At 45.6% G+C, this 15,261-nt stretch overlaps 1 protein-coding gene across 7 annotated transcripts in view; it reads right to left on the minus strand.

Annotated features, from left to right (window-relative positions):
• TCF20 (transcription factor 20) overlaps nt 1–15,261 on the minus strand; it is a 138,658-nt gene that overhangs the window by 45,070 nt on the left and 78,327 nt on the right. For all 7 annotated transcript variants that reach the window (XM_075428363.1, XM_075428368.1, XM_075428367.1 and 4 more), the window contains one exon: nt 1,692–7,334. In XM_075428363.1, coding sequence (XP_075284478.1) covers nt 1,692–7,298 — 5,607 coding nt within the window. In that variant the 5' untranslated portion in view covers nt 7,299–7,334. The remainder of the gene's footprint in view (nt 1–1,691; nt 7,335–15,261) is intronic.

A 15,261-nucleotide genomic window follows, 5' to 3' on the forward strand; every position in this document is an offset into this window, starting at 1 on the left:
TGGGGCTGGAGCTGCAGCAACTGCCATGCCCGCCGGGGGAGCCGGGACAACGCCAGTGGCAGCGGTGGTGCCGGTCGGGGGGGCTGTGACTGCCTGCTGGGCTGGAGGGGCTGCAGGGCCAGCTGGGGGGGCAGCGCCAGTCGCAGCGCCTGCCGCTTCACTTCCCCCCCTTTCCCCTTTAGGGCACTGAATCAGGTTGAACAGGGCTTGGTAGGCGTGGGCCAGACCCCAGCACATTGCGGTGATTTGTGTCTCTCTGGAGTTCCCAGGGTGGCAGCACACTTTTTGCAGATATTTTACTAGTTTGTCCGGATTCTGTATTTGTTCAGGGGTGAGTTTAAAACACACCGGGGGTGCCCACTGCTCTAGACACCTGCCCATGCTGTCCCACACACCCAGCCACTCACAGCTATCCAGCCCCGGGGCAGGTCTCTGCACGATGTTCTTAACTACTTGTTTAACCCTAAACAAAAGCTGAAATCCATTCAGGAGGCAGAACAAAAGGAGAGTGCTGGCCTGAGCATCCCACGGGTACTTGAAATTCTCAAAAGCCATTAGGACCAGCCCGAAGGAGAGAGGGGGGACGAAAGAGTGGGGGAAGGTATCCCCTCCGGTTTTCCCCACAGGCTGGGTTCGATTATTAACAAATTCCAAGACATAGGATCCGAGGAATGGAAATGACCACAGTGCCGCATGCAAATACAAGCCTAATCTCATGCACAGTGATGTTATCACATTATAAGTCGACATCGTACAGTACAGTAAAATCATAATCCTGATCCTTTTCCCCGAGGTAATGAACATCACCACAGGGAACAAGTACAGGAAGTATGGATTCAAAAACCACAACCATGTGATCAAAAACAGAAACATTTTTACCGGCGACTGTTTAACTAACATAGTAAATATGTACAACAAATTATAACAAAATCTAAGAAAGCTGTTTTAACACCCGCTGCTCAGCCCTGCTGTTATCCCCGCCCCACGCTTGGGCACCAAATTAAATGTTCTGGTTTTGGCTGCTGCTGGCAACAAAAGCGCCACGCGGCCGCCCCTCCCCCTGCCGGGGTGCGGAGTAGAATGGAAAGAAAGAGGCAGAAAGCAGTGGGTCAGGATAAGGGCAGTTTAACAGAACAACAGAGGGAACAGTAACAACAACGGTACAGATAAGGGGAATACACAGAACAAACCGCACGACCCCACAGAGGCGTTCTCCTGGACAGGACCGGCGCCGCACACTCCCGAGCCACGAGTGAGTTCCCTCCACGCGAGTGAGTTCCCACCACGCCGCACCCCACCCCCCCCCCCCCCCCCCCCCACCGGAACCCAGCATGAAGGCACATGGTATGGAATACCCAGCTCTGTTTGGCCAGATTGGGGTTGGGTCAGCCCACCCGGCTGTGCCCCTTCCTGGATTCTGGTGAAAATTAACCCTGTCCTGGCTGAACCCAGGACAGACATTCAGAACTTTCAGCAGGTAGTGAGCATCCAGCTTTTTGATGCTGGAAAAATCTGTTTGATCAGGTGTGGCAGAGATCTAAACAAGGCCATCAAAGGGACATCACTAGAGATTTAAGATGCAAAATGATCGCTTAAGACATGAGAGAAGAACAAGGAAAAATGGTATTCCTAACTGTATACACATTGCAAATGAAAACAAGTAATTTTGTATAGCAAGGTTAGGTACTCACCATCTCTCTTGCAATCTCCACAGCTTCCTGCAGCCCATAGAGTCTGCCACAGACCAGGTAGATCCCATTGGCCCAGAGAATACAACCCTCATGGACCCAAAATTCATTGCTGTCAAGAGGTAGTTCAGGAATTTGTAACTCCAGCTCAGTGCCACCTTCTGAAGTGGGTATAGAGGGTTTTGAGTCCAAAGGAGTCTTTTCACCACCACTGCCACCGTCAGTGGTTGCTTTTTTACAAGAAGCTCCCCTTGAAAGTGACCGAGACGCTCCACTACAGTCCTCAGAGCGGTGCCGCCTCTTAAAGCGGGGATGAGCAGCTAGGCTTCTTTGTTCCTTCTGTTGTTGCTGTTCCTCCTCCTCTTCTGTATCTGTCTTGGAACCATTAGAAGCACTTTTGTGCCGTACCTTGACCTTGCTCTGCATTTCTGTGGCCCTCTTTGGAGGCGGGTTCTTGGGCAAGGTGGCTGCGTAATCCTGGGGGTAGAAAGGACCAAAGAGGTCACCCATGTTACGATAGCTGGCCCATTTGCCACACAGGCAGCAAACCAGATGCCCCAAGACAGAAGACTCTGTTACTACAGGGCCCTGCAGCATGAAAGTTGAGGTGGGCAGCACTTTGCTCTCCGCATTGCTAGGAGGGGGTGTTGAAGACCTCTGTCCTTTCCGACCCCTCACCAATTTGTTCTGCTCCTCTTCCTCCGCATTAATGATTGTGCACACAGCGCCTAATTCACACTTGTTTACCACGTGAATATAAGGGAAAAAGGACTTATTCTTGGAGTCAGTTTTATCTACAGACTGCGTAGCATATTTAAGCTTGATCTCTGGTTCTTGAGGCTCCACAATCGGAGCAGCCCGTCTAGGCTTCCGCTTCCGTGGCTGTGCTGCAGGTTTTCGCCTTTCCCTCCTTTGCCTCTTCGGTTTTGGCTCACCACCACCCACCCCTTCTGAAGACTGCGAAGGTACTGGTGGGGGTGGTGGGGGTGGTGGCAGTTGCTGCTGTTGCTGCTGCTGTTGTTGCTGCTGCTGTTTCTTCTGCTTGTTCACGCTCCCAATTGGTCTCCCCTTCTTCTTTCCAGAGGGAAAATATCCTTTTGGTGGGAAACCATCTGGCTTGGGTGAAATGTTTGTCACATCACCATCTTTTTCCTCAGACTTCGGATTTGGTTCAGAAGTAAACACACTGGAAGGGGAAATTGTTTTTGAGTCGGAAAAGGTCAGAGTTCCAGCTCCACTTACAGACCCATCAGACCTTCCCTGACCACCTGACTTCTGAGAAGGTGGCGGTGCTGCACTGGATCCTCCTTCTTTACCAACACCGGCAGTTTCAGGGACCTCTTTCTTGGTTTTATCACCCTCACTGCCTTGCCACTCTTCTGCAGATCTTGGAAGAGTTATTTCACCAGTTGTATCCTGGCTTGCTGGCCCCACTTGATCTGACGTCTCTCCTTTTCTCTTCTCAGCTTCTGGTCCATGTCCAGCGACGTTTCCTCCTTCAGGCCCACTCTTCAGGGACAGGATGTCATCAAGAGTGACAGTATCTGCACCAGTTTCAGCACTGTTGGTAGAAACACTTCTCCTAATATTGGGAGATGTAATTTTTTGAACAATAGCTTCCAGTTTTAATCCTCGCCCCTTTCTTGGGGGCAATATTTTGGTCTTAGCCGGGCTTGTGAGGGAAACAGCAGGGCAATTTCTACTATCGGGACTTGGCAGATCCTTGAAGGAATCTCCCTTTGCAACTGACTTGCCAACATCTTGGCTTTGAGATGAATGGGCATAGGAGTTGTAGATTTTGTCAGCTCCTTCTTTCGCTGAAGTCATCAGTCGTCCTTTATCTTCACTGCCACTGTTCTTCATATCCTGTGGCTGTCTTTTGGTAGGGATAGGCGAGATGAAAGAACGGACTCTCCTCCTCATAATTAATGGATTTTGAGGAGACTGGTCTTCCTGGCCAGGGAGCCTGAGCATGGCATTACTAGGCTTGGGCAAATCTGTAGATTCCTCTCGTCGATGCCCATCACCTTCTTGAGCGCAAAATCTTTTTTGGTTGGCTGCTCCGAGAGGGCCACTGCTTTTGGCAGGAGAAATTTGCCGAGAGAGGTCCCAACCAGACTCGTGATGCTGCAATTTCTGGTTGCCATGTTTCAGTTCGGTGCATTTGCTCTGCGTACCATCACTCCCCATAATACAGCGCCCAGTCTCCTGACTTCCAGTATCATGGTAAGAGCTACCTTGAAGGTACATCATTCCATCCTTGTCATTTTTTAAGGGACTCCTTACTCTTTCCAGAAACTGCTGTTGTCTTGGGCTCTTCCTTGCTCCTTCCTGCCTGTGCTGAGCTGCAGCAATCACACCCTGAGCAGTGCTGCTTGCCCAATCTTTGTATTCTTCTTGCTGTTGCTGGTATATCTGTCTCTTGTAATGATACTGGGAATTTAAACTCTGGTTAGGGTCACCAAAAGCATGAGGCCTAGCATTTGTGTGATATGCTGAAGCCAAAGATGGGCCTTCCGAATTCTGAGGGTAAGCAGAATGCAAGGAACCCCTGTTGACTCTTTCAGATAGTGTCATGTGCGGGTTCATGTGATGCAGATCTGCCCCTGGGCCTCTGCTTCTGCCTGGTGACATTTTCAGCTTATCAGCAAGATCCTGAAATTGAGAAGGTGATTTACCCCTGCTGCTTCCAGTTCTGCCAGGTGCTCGTCTCATTTGTGTCGATCTGCTGTCCTGCTGGGGAATGTAATCTGGAGCTGCATCAGAGACTGCAGCTCCGGGGCTAGCGTTGCCTCGGAAAGATTCATGCTTGATGCCAGCAGGATGACAATGGTCTCCTATTTTTTTATTATTGAGACTAGCTGAGCTCTTTGACTGTTCAAAATCTTCTTCTTTTATTTGTCCACTGTGACCTTTCATCTTTGTTTCCATGGATACTAAACCACCAGGGAGTATTACTGACTGGCTCAAGCCAGGGGCAAGACGTTCACTCCTTCCACTTCTGGCCTCAGGACCCATGTGCCCCATTGGGTGAGGGCCAGGATCTCTGACAAGTTGCCTTAATGGAGATATGTCACAGATCACTGATCTCCGCTCTGACAGCGCTCCCCCTTCATGGGCAGAAGACTGAGACTCCACATCAAACTTTCTAGCAATAGGGTAATCAGCTAGATTTATCTGCTTCATGTCAGAAGCTGCACTGCTAGACTTCCTATCCCAGGGACCCCAGTGAGGTCCTTCCAGGAGAGACCCCATGCTTTTATTTAGGAGGCTTCTATTGGTCAATTCATTAGCTTGACTAATTAAGATATTTGGCCTCATGGCTCCCTCCAAACTCCCAGCCATCCCAGAATGCTCCTGGGCGTTCCTAGAATACCTTCTGTCTGGATGATGGTGATACCCCTGTAAGACCTCCTGTAGGAGGCTAGGAAACTTCTCATTCCGGCCTTTGCGCTCACTGTGTCCTGGAAAATCTCCTTTTTCTTGACCAGAAGGATACTGTGGAAAGCCACCAATATTTCTCTGTATACCAGCTGCTATATTATCCTTGTAACTGTATCTTAAACTGCCAGGAGATTTGGAAGGTTCTGTTCTTGCAGGAAAATTTGGCCCAACAACTGCATGACCAGGCTGGCTGTTCCCCTCTCCATTATGGTTAGTGTTATCTCCACTTTTGCTCCCTTTACTTCCTCCTTGATTTTCTGGCTGCGTCCCTGCATGCCCAGCTTCTTTTGCTCCACTAGCACTAGCTGGTGCTTGAGTGGCTGTGGAAGCATCATCTTGTGCAGGTTTATCTTGCCCACCTGACTTTTCTACTCTTCCTGTCATGGCTTCCCGCGAGACAATCACCCCAACTGCCTTTTCATTCACTTTTGGAGCATTTTCCACAGCCACCACAGCTTCCTTCCCATCAGGGGAAGCCACATCTTCCCTAGCTGCAGGGCTGCTGCTGAGCTTTGATGGCTCATTCTGAGTGCCTTGCGCTGGTGAGGAGTTGGATCTCTCCAAGTTACCTCCTTTGTAAGTGGTGTCTGAGCTGGTGCTCTGGCCACTAAGCTGTCTCACCCTTTCCCCATGATCCTCTGAACTACTGGAACAGCCACCATCAAGGGACTCTGCCAGGGGAGACTTGAGTTGCTCCTCTGCCTGGGAGGAGCCTTCTGAGTTGGTGCAGCTGTCGGCCTTCTTTGAAGAGGATGACCTTTTGGAACTTTTTTTCTGAGGTGCCAAGGCATCCGAGAGCAACATGTGCTGGACTGTGTTGGGCAGATTGGCCACTTGAGAGCTTAGAGCACTCAGGCTGCTCAGCCCTGGATCTGTAAGCCTCTTTTCCTGCAGTCCTTCCAGCCCAAACCCCTTGAACCCCCCTGCATGAGCATTGGGGCTTGGCATCATAGATGGTGTAGGACTAAGTTGGGGCATCATCTGCAGGATTCGGTTTCTAGAGCCCATGGACATGTTGCCTTGCCCACACTGGAGATTTTCTCCACCTGGCATGAGTGGAGAAGGGGTAGAGCTGCAGCTTGGAGACTGAACCACAGATGCAGCAGGAGACGGATTAGAGATTGGACTGAAGTTCTGGTGGAACTGCATCGGTGACCTTACAGGAACTTCAGTCTGGCTGTACTGTCCCACTTGACTTTGAAGAGAGAGCTTGGTGGCAGTATTTGAATACTGCATTACATGCTGAGGTGGGTGCTGTTGCTGTTGCCCCTGCTGCCCGCTTTGGGGCAGCTTAGACTGCTCAAAACTTTTCATCGTTTGAGTCTGAAAGCTGTAGTTTGACTGGGTCCCGTATGCCTGTGCATTGGAACCCACAGCATGGCTTTCATACTGCGACCCGGAATTCACGCTGTAACTTCCATCATAATTCTGTCCCGACTGGCCAAAACGCTGTGGGGAGGGGAAAGAGGAGGAGGAGGAGGACGAAGGTGGCTGATAGTGTTGGCTGAACTGACCCACTCGTAACTGGTACCCAGAAGCAGAGGAAGGCAGGGTGGATGGACGCTGCATTGGCTGCAAGTGTGAGGTGCTAGAAGCAGACTGGCTGGAAGCCTGGGGTAAAGGCTGATGAGACTGATAGATCTGCTGTCTCAGCTGCTGCACCTGCTGCTGCTGGCTAGAAGTCTGCTGCTGATACTGGGCACTCCCTGGAGAAAAAGGGCCAGTATAATCCTGTTGATAGTGGGATACACCCCCAAGGGTCGAGTGCTGTGTTTGAAACTGGCCCACGTGTCCCTCACTCCCATACTGACTCCCGAAGCTACTCCCTTGAGGGGGCCCATAGCTCTGTACTGGTCCAGAAGGCCTGCGCTGAGGTGGCTGCTGCCCTCCTGATGCCACTGGATCTTTGTTGGCAGCCATATAGTAAAACTCTCCTGCTTCTTTTCTGAAACCTTGGTAGCTCTGATGGCCAGAGCTCTCACCAGGCATTGCTGTAGAGGCTCCTGTTGCTCCACGGCGTCCACTGCCAGCACCTCCTCCAAAGCTCTGGAACATCTGGGCCTGCTGGCGGGGGCTGAACTCTTCCAGTCGGGATGAACCGTGCACTTCCTGCGGGTAGCTCTGTTGGTTTCCGTGGTAACTACTTTGCTCCCGAAAGGACTGCATGCTGTTCAGCAGCAGAGCGGCAGCTCGAAAGCCCTCCTAAAAGGGGAGAAAAAGAAAGAGGAAAAAAAAAAGGTATAGCATCCACATCTCCCAGTCACACCAATACCACTGCTCAATTTCACCATTTTAATAGCAATAAAAATCTAGTATTTGTCTCCTACTCTCTCGTAGATCTATGTATACCCCCCTCCTTGCAACTTTCCAACCTTCCAGGTAGCGCAAGTAAGAGGATTCTCTCACTTCCAAGAAAATACAAGTCAACAGCCTACCACCAGCTGGAACACATTTTCAGTACTAATACTTCCCCATAGTCATTTACTAACTGGGTCAATTTATGTGCCCCTGAAGAAACAAACTTCCAACATCATTTCGCAAAGCGAAGCAGAACAGTCCTCACCCTCCAGTTATTCTCTATGGCTAATACCGGGAATAATCAAGTATGTTGCTACCATATTAAAAGGTGCAACAATGAGAAGACTGCAACACTCTCAAACCACCCTTGAATCTACTGTAGGAATGATATCCAGGCCCATGTTTCACTCTGGGAAAGATACCTGTTAGAAAACACTCGAGATACAATTGACCAAAGCTCAAACCAAGACACTCCAATGCAAAGGATCTATGGGCACCCGCATACTCAAAGGTATCTGCTCCAGGCTCTGCTCCTGACTAGTAACACTTTTAGGTGAAAGCCAACACAGCAAGACAACACGTGTGGTCCCGTCCTCCCCGTTCTCCACTCCGCCTTTTTTTTTTTTTTTTAAAAAAAAAGATGGAAAGTCAGAAAAAGTCCACGCTATTTAAGCAAAAGGGTCTACAACTTCATCCTTTAGGTCTTCTATGTTACCTTGAATGGAACATAACTGAAAACATTTGTCAGCCAGAATATGTATTTTGGAATACCATGAATGACCATCTATACTTACATAATCGACTTCTAAGTAAATGCACTTCAGGAAGGTTCTCTTATGTACTTCAATCTATTATTGAGTGCACGGAACTATGACTCATCCTCAAGGACTGGACCACAGCTGCAAAATTGTTTGGGGACCCTGGCCAGTCCCTCTGTAAAAGCCTGACACATCACTACATGCACTGAGTATGGTAATGAACAAGTATTTGCATATACACTGTCTTTATCTACTGAAATAAAAAAAGTCAATAAACAGATGACAAAATAATTTCATTTTTGAAATACTTTGTGGTTTTCTCTTCCTGAAAACAAACTGGATAAAGCCATACAAAGAGACTCCTTCCTTTAAATAAATCTTAAGACAATGCTCACACTTTTCCAGAAAACACAACCCTGACTCCTCAGATTAGAGACTTCCTGGAAGACTTGCCTGCATTATGTTTTCTCATTTAGCCATGTTTTGTGCCATGCGTTTTGTTGCCACATTCAGCTGAACCCACTCAAAATTAAAGTCTAGTTTTGCACTTAGTTTTGTTCAAGTAGAAGATCACCAGAGTCACAAGAAAACAGGCATACAAATGAGGAGATGCAGGTGATGTCTGGCATCATGCCCTTTCCCCATCTGCCTCAAGATTTTTTTTTTTTTATTAATACGTATGTTATATACAGAAGGCTCTAACTCCACAATTAGGGTCTTTTCTGAAAGGCAACCTAGTAATAGTCGGGTTTCTACTACCCGTTTGTGCATGCAGACCACAGAACACACACACACAAAACTACTCCACAGCAGTGCATGTCTCCACAATCCCTCTCTGCTAACTCAAAGGCATCTTTGCGTTGCAGCCCTGGTTCATGCAGCTTGATGTCCGCAAGAGTATCACTGAAACACTTACTAGAACCAGAAGGGAACTTTCAAATTGTTCACAGAACCACAGTATGTTAGGGGTTGGAAGGGACCTCTGTGGGTCATCTAGTCCAACCCCCCTGCCAAAGCAGGGTCACCTACAGCAGGCTGCAGAGGACCTTGTCCAGGCGAGTCTTGAATATCTCCAGAGAAGGAGACTCCACAACCTCCCTGGGCAGCCTGTTCCAGTGCTCCATCACCCTCAGAGGGAAGAAGTTCTTCCTCATGTCCAGACGGAACTTCCTGTGCTTCAGTTTGTGCCCGTTGCCCCTTGTCCTGTTGCTGAGCACCACTGAAAAGAGTCTGGCCCCATCCTCCTGACACCCACCCTTCAGATATTTATAGGCATTTATAAGGTCCCCTCTCAGCCTTCTCTTCTTCAGGCTAAACAAGCCCAGCTCCCTCAGCCTTTCCTCATAGGAGAGATGCTCCAGTCCCTTGACCATCCTCGTAGCCCTCCACTGGACTCTCCAGTAGCTCCTCATCTTTCTTGAACTGGGGAGCCCAGAACTGGACACACTACTCCTGATGGGGCCTCACTAGGGCTGAGTAGAGGAGGAGGAGAACCTCCCTCGACAAATTGTTGACACTTCCAATTCTGTCTCTCCCCTTCCACGAAGTCAACTTTACTGCTGTTTTAATCTTATACTCTAATATTTTAAGTGTCCTACTATAAGAGAGGTCTGCTGTTCCGCTGAACTTTCACTTTTCTAACATTTTAAAGACTACATATATCACACGAATAACATTTTTATGACTGCCACACTGTGCAGATCCGTCCAGTTTGGGCTTCTTATGGATAAACCTCTCCCTTTTCTGAATTATTCCCTCTGATGCTTCACCAATTAAAAGCTCCTGTCCTCAAAAGTGGGATACCTAATGCAAGCTTCTTTCTTCCTTTTTGTACGACTAAGGTGAAAAATAGGAAAAAAAAAAATAAAAGCAGGAAAGAAAACATACATAAGAATAGAAGGAAGTTATCAGACTAAAGGTAAGAGAACATCTACTGTGACTGGCAGCCACTTCTCTAGATAAGCACTTTGGGGCTCTGCAATCAGCAACATTCACGTGCTATGGAGACTGCGTGCACACCCTGGCAGTCACGTGCTTTGCATCCTCTTCTTGTGCAAGCAACATTTCCATCCTCATCACAGGCTCAGTCTCTCTCAGAATCCCAGACTACCTTTTAAATATGACTTTAAATAAAGCTTACTCTGCATAGTTTGAACAATGTCTCAGGAAGCCTGTTTTGCATTGCATCAAACAAAAACTTTCATCACTGATTATATTCATTCTTGTATAGAAATACTAACAAAAGCTTGAAAACTGCTAATATATGTTAACAATGCCTGGGAACATTCTTAAGGCCTCCTCACTATTAAAAAAGAATAATTTTAGTTCAAAATGGAACAGAAACAGCACAAGATGCCATAAAATACCTTTAGGAACCGAGATCCAGTAAAGGTCAACCTGAGGCACAAACTCCTATCCTGCATAATCTCATGCAATCACATGATATTTATTTAGTCCAGAAAATATATACACTAACTCAAAATAGGGAGAACACGTTTTTCTCCATCATTTTTTTTTAATTGTGGATTTTACTCTGAGATATAAAGTTTTCATCAGGAGAACATAAACTGCTGGTGCCCTAAGCAAATGCTTTCTGTTTTCAAGTCTCCTACAGAACAACACGTGCTTTGAAGATCTCACAGGAGCTTGAGTAACACAACCAAAGGTATTTCATTAATAATAGCAGTAAGAAAAGGTAGGAGGTGCTTCAGTCCATTACATCACTGACAACTTAAGACATATAGCACATTTCCTGTCAGTAACGTACTATAAATACAGGACTATCACAATTACCATTGTAATAATCTTTCTTAATAATATTAGTGATGTAAAGTACTTAGATCCAAGTGCTACGTTCTCAGCAAAACCACTGAGAATAACTCAATGGGCAGGCCTTGTTAAAAAAATACATAGAGACAGATGAGGCCTTCAAAGTCTACCTAGATCCACCGGAAAAAAAAATATATTTGACTAAATTTTTACTGGAAGCCTTTAAAGAAAACATTTTTCAGCTGGCACACACTCCCCCACATGCAGGAACTCAAGAGAACGATACACCAGCTGGGGACTAGAGACTACAGCACAATCACGTAAAACTCCATAATGGTGCTACACACCCACAATCCCATCCCCAGCAGAAGGGGCAAAGTCCCACTTCCCAAAAAGCACTCCATTAACTGCCACAAATTACACATATTTATGGTGTTTTCCAACACACACAACAAAACCATCCAGTGCCTTCCCCATTTATGCAAAAGAAAGGTAAGATTCTGACACAGCTTCTACTACCCCAGTGTCACACCTACGCTCTCACTACACCTGCACGCAGCTCTATCAACAAAGCTTCATGATTCTCCTTAAGTATTTATAGCCTGTAGCTGCAGATCCATCTAAGCATATCCATCTAGAGATTACAGACTACATTCACTAGGCTACGCGTTTCTGCTCTGCTCCTACACTTCTTTCTTCCCCAATAGCCCAGTAATCAAAATTCAACCTGGTAGGAACAAAGGAAGCGTGTTACTAGCTTGTGTGGCTGATAAAGAAACAGCCTCAGTAACAAAATTACTGCACGTAAGTCTTAGAGATAGGCAGTAGGGGCTCTTATCCATATCTCAAACTTATTTGTGAAACATGAAGTTATTTAAGGCAGTCTTTCAACCTACCTTCTCCATGTGAACTTGTTTTTAAGCACGTCTACAATGCAGATTTTGTTTCTTGTTTAATCATCTGAAACAGCCTTATAGAACTTTGTTAACAGAGGAGTTCCTCAAACACGGAGCTACTGCATTCTGATCCTACTGTGACCAAGATTATTAAATGGTAGTCAGCAGCCTACAAGCATCTTTCAACGGTTCCTTCATGTGGACGAGACTGCCCCCAAACCACTGCTGATTAACAGGGTTCATCAGTCCTCTCACACCAAGATTACTGTGTGAAATGATCTTCTGCAACATACTGTGCTAGGTTTTTTAAATCCATATGAATCTTTACAACTTTTTTTGGTCCCAGTTATCAAGGACTGGACAAATACAGGACAGCCACCCAGGTTTTCCCACGTAACACTGATGCCAGCATAGTAGTGCAACACTACAGATGGACAGCTCAAAACAAGTGAGCTAAACAAAATACCATGGGGATATGCCTAATTCTTAACGAGAAGCCTATAAAGGAGCAAACAAAACCAGCATCACTTAATTCTGTAGGAGGTAAGCGAGGTCCTTCTGCTTCGTTAAACTTTCTTTAGATTTGGGTTGACTACTGCGACCCATCTGTGCAGAGAAGTCTCAGGCAGCAGTCAAATGCAATATCTTTTCAGTGATCTGTCAAAGACCTCTCACTTCCTAGTACGCTTATCAGAAAAGAAAATGTAGTTACAGGCAGGTGACAAACAGTAAGACAGCATCCTCCATAGTGAAAAAACGTACATGAACAAGTGGGTTTTTTATAGAGCGTCCAGGCTTCTGATTAAAATAGACTTGCTAAATTGCTGAATGCTGTGCAAATAACAGATACACATACATCTCCATAGCCACTTCTAGTCACAAGACATATAAAATGCAAAAATTATCATTTTTGTCCTTCCTCACTGTATCTTCTTAAAGTAGCAGAGCACACCCACAGCCAAAAAACCCCACCAAGCCAGAACTTGAGTATGAGCAACTCAGTGGCATAATTTGTACGTAAACAAACCCAAGGATCTGAATTAAGACTGAAAGGAGGGGGGGGGGGTGTGGATTTCTATGTACGGAGTATTATTTCCATTGTCGAGGACAAGTTGCTAACCCTTGTTTCTGCAGGTACACAGTTGTTCCATGCACACCTGAGCAGCAGCTGGGAATAGACCGATCTTGTTTCACTTCCGGAAGAACATTATCCTGTCTGCTGCTTTTACGAAAAGGCAAATCAGCTATGCCACAAATAGATGAACTTAAGGATTAAACCTAAGATTGCATTTAACAAGCTAACAGATCTAACTTACTATTTCCACATTTGATGCCTTTATAAAAGGGAAACCAGGTTTTAGTTTTCAACCGTACATGTGATACGGAAGTAAACCAAGACAGCCGGCACTTCAAAAGGCCACCACTTTGTCCAAGCGATAATACCACTGCTCACTTTCAAAAAGCTGTGGTTACCCTGAACTGCAAACAGATTTTCCTCACACCTTTCTCTAAAGCTATTTCAGATCTTACCCCATTAAAAGTTAATTTTGCATATTAGAAATAAACAGAATGATCTAAGACATGGGAAACGGATATTGTCTTATTCACCACCGCACTTCTACAGAAAACTGCAGTCAGATCTGGCTCTCACCAAGTCATCGTAATTTATTCTATCAAAGAAGCCTTACTACACTAGAGTTTAAACAGCACACAATTAATTTTCACTGAGTGACAGAACCTGTTTAAGTAGATAAACTGAAGTAGATAACGTATCTTGATAAGTATATATAAAGTGACGTTAAAATCGGAATACTATGTTACTGAAAACCGAATTTTATATTCTAAAAAAATCACAACATGATTTCTTAAGAACACCCATATGTAGTTGTACACATGCTTAAGTGTCTAATAATAATATGTATTAGCAACACGTCTTGCAAATCAGTGCTAACACTGGCCTTGACATAAAACCCGAGTTTTGTACTGCCCAATAAAAAATTTCATCAAAAGATTCCTCAAATGACTGAAAGCTTGGCCAAGTGGATTGTAACTACTTTTCCATCATCTCATTGAGACACTATGCCTTATCAAAATGTCTGTACAGCTTTTTAGAAAGTCAGTATGTATAAGCTTAAATCCAAACAATTACTTCTGTTTCTCACAGAATGGGTGAAGAACAGATGAGTGTGGCAGAAGGAACACAGTGAGCTTTGTCAGTTGAGAGAGTGGAATGCTCTGGGGATTATTGTGCTAAATAAGAATCAGAATCACAGAATAATTTGGGTTGGAAGAGACCTTATAGATCATCTAGTTCCACCCCCCTTGCAATGGGCAGGGACACCTTCCACTAGACCAGGCTGCTCAAAGCCCCGTCCAGCTGGCCTTGAACGCTTCCAGGGAGGTGGCAGCCACAGCTTCTCTGGGCAACCTGTTCCAGTGCCTCACCATCCTCAGAGTAAAAAAAAAAAAAAAATAAAATCTTCCTTATATCTAATCTAAATCTACTCTCCTTAGTTTAAAGCCATTACCCCTTGTCCTATCCCTACACGCCCTTGTAAAAAGTCCTTCTCCAGCTCTCTTGTAGGCCCCTTCAGGTACTGGAAGGCTGCACTAAGGTCTCCCCAAAACCTCCTCTTCTCCAGGCTGAACAGCCCCACATCTATCAGTCTTTCCTCATAGGAGAGGTATTCCAGCCCTCTGATCATTTTTGTGGCCTCTCCTCTGGACCCACCCCAACAGGTCCATGTCCTTCCCGTGCTGGGGGCTCCAGGGCTGGACGCAGGACTCCAGGTGCAGTTGCACGAGAGCAGAGGGGCAGAATCACCTCCTACATTCACTTCTTATTTCATATATTTCCCTAAGTGGCCACAGAAAATTTTACCAAGCCTGAGTCATTGCATCTTCCTATCTTACAGGGGAGATGTGAACAGACATATTCAGAGTATTCAACTGCTATTGTAAAAGGCAGCATATAAACAAACAACAACAACAAAATAATCAGAACTTTGCATGTGGATATTATTTGACTGCTGATTTCTTCTGCCATCCCCGAAATATTTTTTCTGAATTATTTTTTCAAAAAATATTTGGATAATATCAATTAAAAATATCCAACCCATTTTTTTGCAGCTGCAAGTCTTCCTTACTCACTACATGAACAGAACTAAAACACCACCTACAGTTTACCTTTGCACTTTGAATGAAGTGTACTTTTAAATTCATATTCCTAAACATTAAGAAAGAAGTTTGACAAAACCAAAATTTTGTTGTAGGCTGGTATTAAAATTGTGGTGCTATGAAAACATGTATTTCTAGAAATGTAACTAATGATCAAAGTTCAGCAGAATTTTATGTGATTTTATATATCTAATTTTATTATGTCAACAGTTCTTAGTCTCAACCAACAGA

Source organism: Opisthocomus hoazin, chromosome 8 (assembly GCF_030867145.1).
Source record: "Opisthocomus hoazin isolate bOpiHoa1 chromosome 8, bOpiHoa1.hap1, whole genome shotgun sequence".
Classification (NCBI taxonomy): domain Eukaryota; kingdom Metazoa; phylum Chordata; class Aves; order Opisthocomiformes; family Opisthocomidae; genus Opisthocomus; species Opisthocomus hoazin.